The sequence below is a fragment of the Podarcis muralis genome, chromosome 13 (assembly GCF_964188315.1).
Source record: "Podarcis muralis chromosome 13, rPodMur119.hap1.1, whole genome shotgun sequence".
NCBI lineage: Eukaryota > Metazoa > Chordata > Lepidosauria > Squamata > Lacertidae > Podarcis > Podarcis muralis.
In genome coordinates, this window is record NC_135667.1 from 11544007 (window position 1) to 11552816 (window position 8810).

Here is an 8810-nt window from a genome sequence, read left to right on the forward strand (position 1 = left end):
TCATTTCCACGTCATATGTAACTTTGCTGGATCCCAAAAACATAAATGATAAGACAAGCTCTTCTGTTATTTTGACCCCCACATCTGACACTGGCCAGAAAGGTTATAGAGCCTAACTCCGAACATAAACTACAATCTCTTCTGTCATTTATAAGTTGCTCCATATCAGCTGTTCTCTATTAATCAGTTCAGGCCTTATCATAATAATGTAGCATTAAGGGGAAAAGAGGCAAGCCAGCAAGCCAGTACTGGAAGCCAAGATGGAGAAAATCTCCACAGCCACCATGTATTTTCTTCTGGTGCTCAGAGGTGCTACAGATATCATCCATAGTTTCCCCCCAGTTCATTTACATGTCATATGCAACTACACTGGATATCAAGAATATAAATGATAAGACAATCTCTTCTGTAATTTTCATCATTTCAGGTAACTTCCTTTCTTGAAAAAACCACAGGGAAAATACCATGCCAACAAGTCTAGAGTGTAAATACAGAAATGACAAACTATTCTGTTATTTACATCTTTCTCCGTATCAGCTGCTCTCTGTTATTCAGCTCAGGCCTCACCACAATAATGTAGCATTTAGGGGAAAAGATGCAACCCAGCAGCCCAGCACTGGAAACCAAGATGGAGAAGATCTCCACAGCCACCATGTATTTTCCTCTGGTGCTCAAGTATGTGGGAATAAAGGAGAACCAAACACTGCAGAAGACCAGCATGCTGAAGGTGATGAACTTGGCTTCATTGAAGCTGTCAGGCAGCTTCCTGGCTAAGAAGGCCACAGTGAAGCTGATAATGGCCAGGAAGCCCATGTAGCCTAAAACGCAATAGAACATGAGAACTGACCCCTCATTACATAAGAATATAATTTCTTCACTGCTTGAGTGCATGTCCACATCTGGGAATGGGGCAGAGGTTGCCAGCCAGAAGGCACAGATTCCTACTTGAATCACAGAGCAGGAAAGGACAATGGAGTAAGCCAGTTTTCTGCCTACCCACTTCCTGATTGTGGAATCTGGCTTGGTAGCCATGAATGCCAAAACCACTGAAATAGTCTTGGCCAAGATGCTAGAGAGGGCCACAGAGAAGACAATGCCAAAAGCCGTTTGTCGGAGTGGGCAGGTTGCCTTATTAGGCATTCCAATGAACATCAAGGAGCACAGGAAACACAAGAGGAGGGAGATGAGGAGAATGTAAGTGAGGCTTCTGTTATTGGCTTTGACGATGGCAGTGTTCCGGTGCTTAATGAAAATGCCAAGTACCATAGCTGTGATCAGAGAGAATAAAAGTGCAGAAAAAGTTGAAATGATGGCCAAAGTTTCACCAAAGCCTAGCACGTTTGGTTTCTTGGGAATGCACTCATTCTGCTCTTCATTTGGATATTGATCCGGAGGACATCTGGCACAGGTTTCCAACTCTGAAAAAAGGTTGCATGACAATTGGATACAATCCGGAATATGCTTAAGAGTGTGTTTTTTAAAACTCAGGAGACCCCTTACCATAGTGTTTCCCAAAAAGGAAAAGTTTCAAAACGTCTACTTCAAATGCTTGTGCCCTTGATGCTTTGAAAATAAAGTTATGCATGAAATCTTACATTTCATATATGGAGAAACTATTATTTTGGTGGTCCACCTCCATTTTCTTAGAACCACAGATACTCAGAATGAAATCAGAGAAATATTATAGCTGAAATCTTGGAAGCAAGACGGGTGGTTTTTATAGGATTTTAACACTGTCCCCAAAGAGCCTTGGTCTTAGAGAAAAAACCGCCACTTCTATTCCATCCTCCCTTCCCCAAAACTTTAGTGTTGTCTTCCAGGACAACATGTATGTACAGTGGTACCTCGGGTTAAGAACTTATTTCATTGTGGAGGTCCATTCTTAACCTGAAACTGTTAACCTGAGGCACCACTCTAGCTAATGGGGCCCCCCACTGCCGCCACACCGCCACCATGTGATTTCTGTTCTCATCCTGAAGCAACATTCTTAATCCGAGGTACTATTTCTGAGTTAGCGGAGTCTGTAACCTGTAGTGTCTGTAACCTGAAGCGTCTGTAACCCAAGCTACCACTGTATGAAATTTATGTCGTTGCATCAAAACAGACTTGAGGTGAAGCTACGCTAGTGGTTTATAAAGTTAAAATGCATTATTAAAATGTGACACCACAGCAGGGAGCCACCAGCAATGGGAAACTGCATTAAACATTATGGAACATTATATTTAATAACATTTAAATGATCAATGTAGATACAGTGATGGAAAATCTTTATGTGACAGATAAAGTCACATTCTGATGGTTTACTCCATAGAAAGCTAAGATAATTTCTTCATAGTGGCAGTTTTTACTGAGACTGAAGGGAAATTAAGATACTATTTTTATTAAAGAATATAAATTGAGTCCATACAGAGCAAACCCCATTGCCCATTTGTTCATAATTTACTAAAGTAACTTGTATATGCTAATATGGCACCTCTCACCCTTCTCATTTGAGAACATCCCATGAGGACATGGATCACAAGCATAACAACAGAACTTCTTCCCCTCCTTCTTTTTCTTCTCATAACCAGGAAGACAGTTGGCATTGCATAATGATACGGGTGGCACCTATCCAAAGATATAGGAAGAGGTTAATATTAAGAAAATGTTTCAGGGATTCATCTATCATCAGGTGATCTATCATTAAATAGGAGGGCCAGAAATGTTAAATGTAGGATCCATACTCTCAATATATGCAAAAGAATCTCTTCATCCTTCATATAAAGGAAATGGGAATGGGATTTAGCAAATATGGGGTTAACAATCCTGACAGCAAAATGGATGTGGGCATTAAGACATTCCAAAAATGTTTATTAGTGTGAACCTGAAATATATTTTGCCTGCCTGCCCGCCTTCTATCTCTTGCAACTCCATCCACCAGCCTCTCTTTTCTTCCCTCCAAGCTAAGCTTTGCACTCTACTCACACTTACAACAGTGCCAACAGCTAACTAGGGATGTGGAACTGCACCGCTGCTCTGATGGCCAACGCCAGTGGTGTCATGGGCCAGGAGTCGGCTTCACCTGCTGAGCAGCAGCCTAAAGGAGCAGAAGGCAAAGTGACTCCACCTGCTGCTGATCAGCCTTCTTGCTCCTGATGAGAACCAGCTGGCTCCAGTTTTTAAAGCAGGGTTTCCAGCCTCAGTCAGTTGCTGGAAACAACTTTTGTCATTCCTGAGCAGACCTTGCTGCTCATGGTCTTCTCGTGACCTTGCTTCTCGTGACCTTGGCCCCTTGACTTTCTTGATCCCCAGATTGTCTGACTATGTGAACTGTAATACTCCTGAGGTTAGGACTGGACTGAACTGTGTACAGTAATACCTCCTTGAACGTACACCCCGTTGAGCGTCCATTCTGCTGAATGTCTGCGGCAAAACCAGAATTACGGGAACGGGTTACCGCTTGCGAATGCGTGTGTGTGCAGAACAGCCCTTTGTCATGCATCCCTTTCACCGAGCATCTGGGACTCTGCCTCCAGTCCAGTACCCCCCTGAGATGTGGCTGGTTGGCTGGCTGCTCCCTCCTCTGAGGGAGCACAGGACCATGACAAACAGCTGGATTCCTTCCCTAGGCATGCCTTGCCCAGCAGCCCATGGAGTACTTGGATGGGCAGCCGGGTTTCAAGCCACTCTGAGCAAGGCATGATTTGGGGGGCTCCTCCTGGGTCTGTGGCAGGGGCCAACCTGACAAACACCTCCAAACACTCCTGCTTCTATCATTCCAGTTCAAAACTAGGGTCCCAAGTGGCATCTGAAAAACTCATGAAGATTACAATGTTCATTCACAAAGATACAGCTAGCTTAGCATTCTATCTAATGCTACTAAGCAGAGAGCTGCCTTGAACAAACAAACATGTTGGACGACACTCTCTGATAGCCATTGGTCCTTCTTAGTTTGGCATGTCTTCCTTGAATGTTGCTCTTTTTGAAGAAATAGTTCATTTAACATTTACTAATACAGTGTTACCTCAGGTTACAGACGCTTTAGGTTACCGACGCTTCAGGTTACAGACTCCACTAACCCAGAAATATTACCTTGGGTTAAAAACTTTGCTTCAGGATGAGAACAGAAATCGTGCAGCAGCAGCGGAGAGGCGGCAGCAGGAGGCCCCATTAGCTAAAGTGGTGCTTCAGGTTAAGAACAGTTTCAGGTTAAGAATGGACCTCCAGAACAAAATAAGTTCTTAACCCGAGGTACCACTGTATAGTTCTTGAACTTAATATGTTAACCTTAGTTCTTGAACTTAACATGTTCCAGAAATCCGTTCGACTCCCAAAACTGTTTAAAAAACCAAGCTGTGGCTTCTGATTGGCTGTAGGAGCTTCCTGTACTCAAGTGGAAGCCGCGTCAGATGTTCGACATCCGAAAAACATTCGCAAACCGGAACACTGACTTCCAGGTTTGCGGAATTCGGGTGTCAATTTGTTCAGGAGCCAAGCCATTCGAGAACCAAGGTACCACTGTGGAATTATTAGTAGCATTGTTATTTGTAGTGGGCAGTACTTCCCTTTTCACCTCAAGTGGCAAAACCAGACATGCCACCCCTATATGCATTGATTTCCTTACCTGAGTGAAGACTCTGTGCCATTGGATTCCATCCCCATTAAGGGTGAGCTCTTTTCCAGGAGGGGCCTGAGGATCCAGCTTTCCGACTTTGACCCTGACATAGGAATTATTTGGGAAAGTGACCAGGTTTGTAATATCAAATCCGCCTGCCAATTCTCCATGTTCATTTAATGTGATTTCATCGCCAACACTGTTGTTGAATGAGATTCTGTGCAGAAATGAGTGCAGCTAGGTGGAAAGAGAATCAAAAGGTCCATGAAGTCTTGTAATAGCCTTACTAAGACAATTCAATAGGTTTCCTGGGAGAATTTAAGTTCTTTTCCTCCAGGGGTCCCCCACTTCAGTTCCCAATGGAGGGGACCAAGATTTCAACAGCAGATCAAATAGAGAGGGAAATCATAAATCAGTGTAAACTCAACAGTCATGAGATAGAATAAATAGCAAGATGAAAGATTAAAATATTTTTTTATTAAAAGATGATCCAAAAATAACTTCCTGAAGAGAAGCAGGTCTTTTTGTTTTAAGACAGTCTTTAAAAGAATCTCTCCCCCCACCCTTTTAAAATAATTCCAGTAGCACCATAAAGACCAACTAAATATAAGCCTTTTAGGTATGAGCTTTCGTGTGCATACACACATCTTCAAATACTCTGAAGCTGAGGTCGCTACAACCTTATAACTGTTGATAACTGTTAATGATGGCAGTTGGTTCCACAGGGAAGGGCAAGGGATGTAAGGTGCTACTGGAATTATAAATATTTTTTTGGAAGTATTCTTTTAAAGACTGTCTTAAGAAAAAAAGACTCGATTCTCTTAAGGGAGTTCTTTTTGGATCATCTTTTAATAATTTTTTTAAAAAATCTTTCATCTTGTTATTTATTATGACTATGACAGACCAACACGGCTACCTACCTGAATCTATAGTCATGAAATATGTATATAAAGGATGTAGACCTGTTTCCTTCAGAGCAGCCTTTGATAAGATTCAAGATATAGAAGGGATTTCAGATAATGGGCAGGAAAAGGGTCAGGTGCTCGTGTTCTTAAGACATTATATTAATGCAACATGGAAACATGTAGCTATAGCTCTCATGTTAGGAGCTGGAGTTTCTTAGTTCAGGGCATCCATGCTTTCTGTATGTGTGTGGCTGTATGCTGCTCTGTATTAGTTACTGTGCCTTTAGTCAATGTATGCCCTCTTCTGATAAGCAAGAAACCTCTTTTTGAGCAGTCTTGTGTGAGTATAGGTTCCTTGGTAATAGCGACTATTTAGGACACACAGTAGAGCAGTGTGCAATTGTTTCCCCATATGAAAGTCCTCACCTCTAAAGGGAATATGTTCTAGGTGGACATGTGAAGGGGCTCCCACAGCAATCAATGGCAGACTAGCTACAACCTTTGCTACGCCTCTAGATGTACTGGACTCTTCCACTAGCCATCACATATCCAACACAAGTGGAGGGCATCAGCTCTTGGCTACTGTCACTGTGCTCTACACAGGACATTAGAAATGAGAGGGGCTTTATTGATGATATACAAAATGTCCCTAGAATTCATGTTCTGCTACAAGAAAGCAGCCTGCCACTGAAAAAAATCTTTGCTAATCTTGCTTAAATCATGGAAAGAAGAAGTAGGTAAACTGTTCCCAACCCAATCCCGACTAATACCCCTGTGTGGTGTTTGCCCTCCTATGTGTGTGACATCATACTGGGTTCATAGGGAAACGGTTAACTAATTGTAAAATGACTAACGAATCGGAACCTAGGGGGCAGAGTTAACTGTGTATAAGGTTTAAGCACAGAGGTGGGGGTTTTTTGGAGAGAGAGTCAGAGTTGTGGAGAAGACAGTCTGGAGTTGGGGAGGCAGATAAGAAAAGTCTGTGGGTTGGGCTAGTCTGGTGGGAGAGAGTGAGAGAATTTGTTAAGAGGAGTCAGTCAAACAGTTGAGATAATCAGTCAGGAGGTATTAGGAAGGTATAAGCTGGTAAAGAAACTGAAGTTAAGACACTGACAGGAATATTATCTGAGAAACCATAAACTTGTTAACGTTTGTAAAATAAACTTGTTTTTTTGGGTTCATTTTTAACAACTGACTGGACTCAGTGTCTTATAGGCTGTGAGATTAACTCCACACAATGGATTAAAATGTGGTCTAAACCTCCCTTTAAAGCCATATCAACAAAAAGGAATTTCACTCTGAAATTCACTTACAGATGGTACCTAACACCATGGAAACTAGTGCTAATACACCCAGGAATCTCACCAAGATACTCAAGAGGATGCAGCTCCACGGGCACATACCTCCATATATGGTGGGAATGTCCCCAAATCTAAACCTTCTGGACAGCAATCAAACAAGAAATATGCAAAATAACTAAGCAAGTATTAGAAGTCATCCCAGAACTGACCCTACTAAACATATTCCAAGATAATATTGCCCACTCACATGATAAGAAGCTTATAACCCACCTACTCTCAGCAGCCAGACACTGGAGAGACCTGTCATGAGTAAGCATGGACCAATGGTATCAAATAGTACGGGAAACAGCCTTATTAGAAAAATGAACCAATAAACTGAAACTGACATGGGGACAAATAGAAGAAGACGCCTTCACCCCGTTATGGTTCCCCTTTATCACATACGTAGCCCGACAACACAATAACAAGAATCTGCCAACAGCATAGAAATCAATCTGGCTAACCTGATTCAAAAATACCCCCCCCCCCACCTCACTACAGCTAACCAAAGACAAACAACCACACCCTCAACCACCCCCAACCTCACTCAACAACAAGCAAATATAAGAAGTGTATAGTCAGAGAACCCATACAAGTAACGCTGACCCAAAATCCCACACATACACTAAGTAGAAGAATAGAGGAATAACCACCCGACCCATTCCCCCATCCCCTCTTTCCCCCTCTTTTCTTCCTAACAAAAAACCACTCTGTTCTATTCCCTTTGGTTCCCCTTTGTTTAAACCAATTCACGAACCAAGGACTTATACATTGAGCACTAATAATGAACCATATGTTGTAGATATTACTCCACATTTATTATGCTATTTTTATGATATACAAAAGACATGAGAAAACTTGGTATACTTATTTGTATAATATTCTTGTTTATAAAATATTTGCTGAAAAAACATTTGCTTTGATGGAAGTCAGACAGGGCAAGTTCAAGCAAATATTTTCTAGAATCATAGGATCATATAATTATAGAGTTGGAGGGGATCACAATAAAATTAGTTAATGTTCATTTTGATGTATTAAGATTTATTATTTTATTTATTATAAATAAATCACAACCCATATTGTACATCAATGGATTGCAAAACACTGCACATGTTATAAAGACTTTATAACAGGAAACATTACCTGCCAGGGCTCTACATTCTGAAGAAAGAGTCTGTTTCCACCTTTTAACCTTTTGCAGATGGCTTCAGATGAGCACCTAATATGTAGGGCATGTGCCAGAGCACAGACAGCATTATAGATACTGTAGCTGTGGCCAGTCATACTCATTTCAAAAACTGGCGCAGGAAGGCTCTCCAGCAACTCCTCACCAGTACATGTACCCAAAATGCCTGCCATTGCAGTGGCGTTTGAAAGTGTGCAAACAAATGCTTGTTGCCAGAAATCCTTGATAAAACCATCTGCATCTGCCCATGAAGGCTTTACACCCTGCAGAAAGTCTGAGAAGTCTTGAATCTCCTTGGAGTGAATTGTAATGGAGATAGCACCTTGGAGCACTTGTATATTAGGGTCCATCAGCTTTCTTGGAACATTTGATATGAAATCTATCTGGGCTGCTGTAATCCATACTTTCCCTTCAGGTTCTTTCCTCACAGATTGATGAAGAATTAGCTGAATCATATTCCTTGCAGTAAACACAGCTGTAAGCCATATAATCGATGTACTTTCTCCATATATAACAACTGCATTTGCTTTGCTTTTTATGAAAGCTTGTGAGAAAAGCTTTGATTGATCCACCATATCAAATATTTTACCACTGAATTGCAGATAGTATTCTGTTCTTTCTGTGAATGCTGAACAGATTCCATTCTTGAAAAGCATTGGTTCAATGGTCTTCAAGAATTGTTCTCCAGCTTCATTAGCTGGAGTGATGAGCCCAACCCATTTCCATCTGAAATGCAGAAGTAACTGGATAATTCCCTTGTACTGAAGATCTTCATTGGGGACCAT

The 8810-nt window shown here is 41.5% G+C and overlaps 1 protein-coding gene across 1 annotated transcript; it reads right to left on the bottom strand.

Moving 5' to 3' along the window:
* Window positions 1-516: 516 nt before the first annotated feature.
* On the bottom strand, window positions 517-8810 carry LOC144325284 (vomeronasal type-2 receptor 26-like). Its single transcript, XM_077918035.1, has 4 exons — window positions 7983-8810; window positions 4604-4831; window positions 2481-2607; window positions 517-1418 (listed from the first exon to the last, which is right to left on the bottom strand). The coding sequence occupies exons 1-4, from the start codon at window positions 8808-8810 to the stop codon at window positions 517-519; spliced, it is 2085 nt and encodes a 694-aa protein (XP_077774161.1).

What these genes read in the sequence shown, in the direction of transcription:
- LOC144325284 (XM_077918035.1), bottom strand. Translation starts at nt 8,810, where the DNA reads ATGGTCCCCAATGAAGATCTTCAGTACAAGGGAATTATCCAGTTACTT. An exon ending in AGAATGTAGAGCCCTGGCAG is followed by an intron (nt 4,832 to 7,982) that starts GTAATGTTTCCT and finishes CTTTCCACCTAG; the next exon opens with CTGCACTCATTTCTGCACAG. An exon ending in GATGTTCTCAAATGAGAAGG is followed by an intron (nt 1,419 to 2,480) that starts GTGAGAGGTGCC and finishes ACCTTTTTTCAG; the next exon opens with AGTTGGAAACCTGTGCCAGA.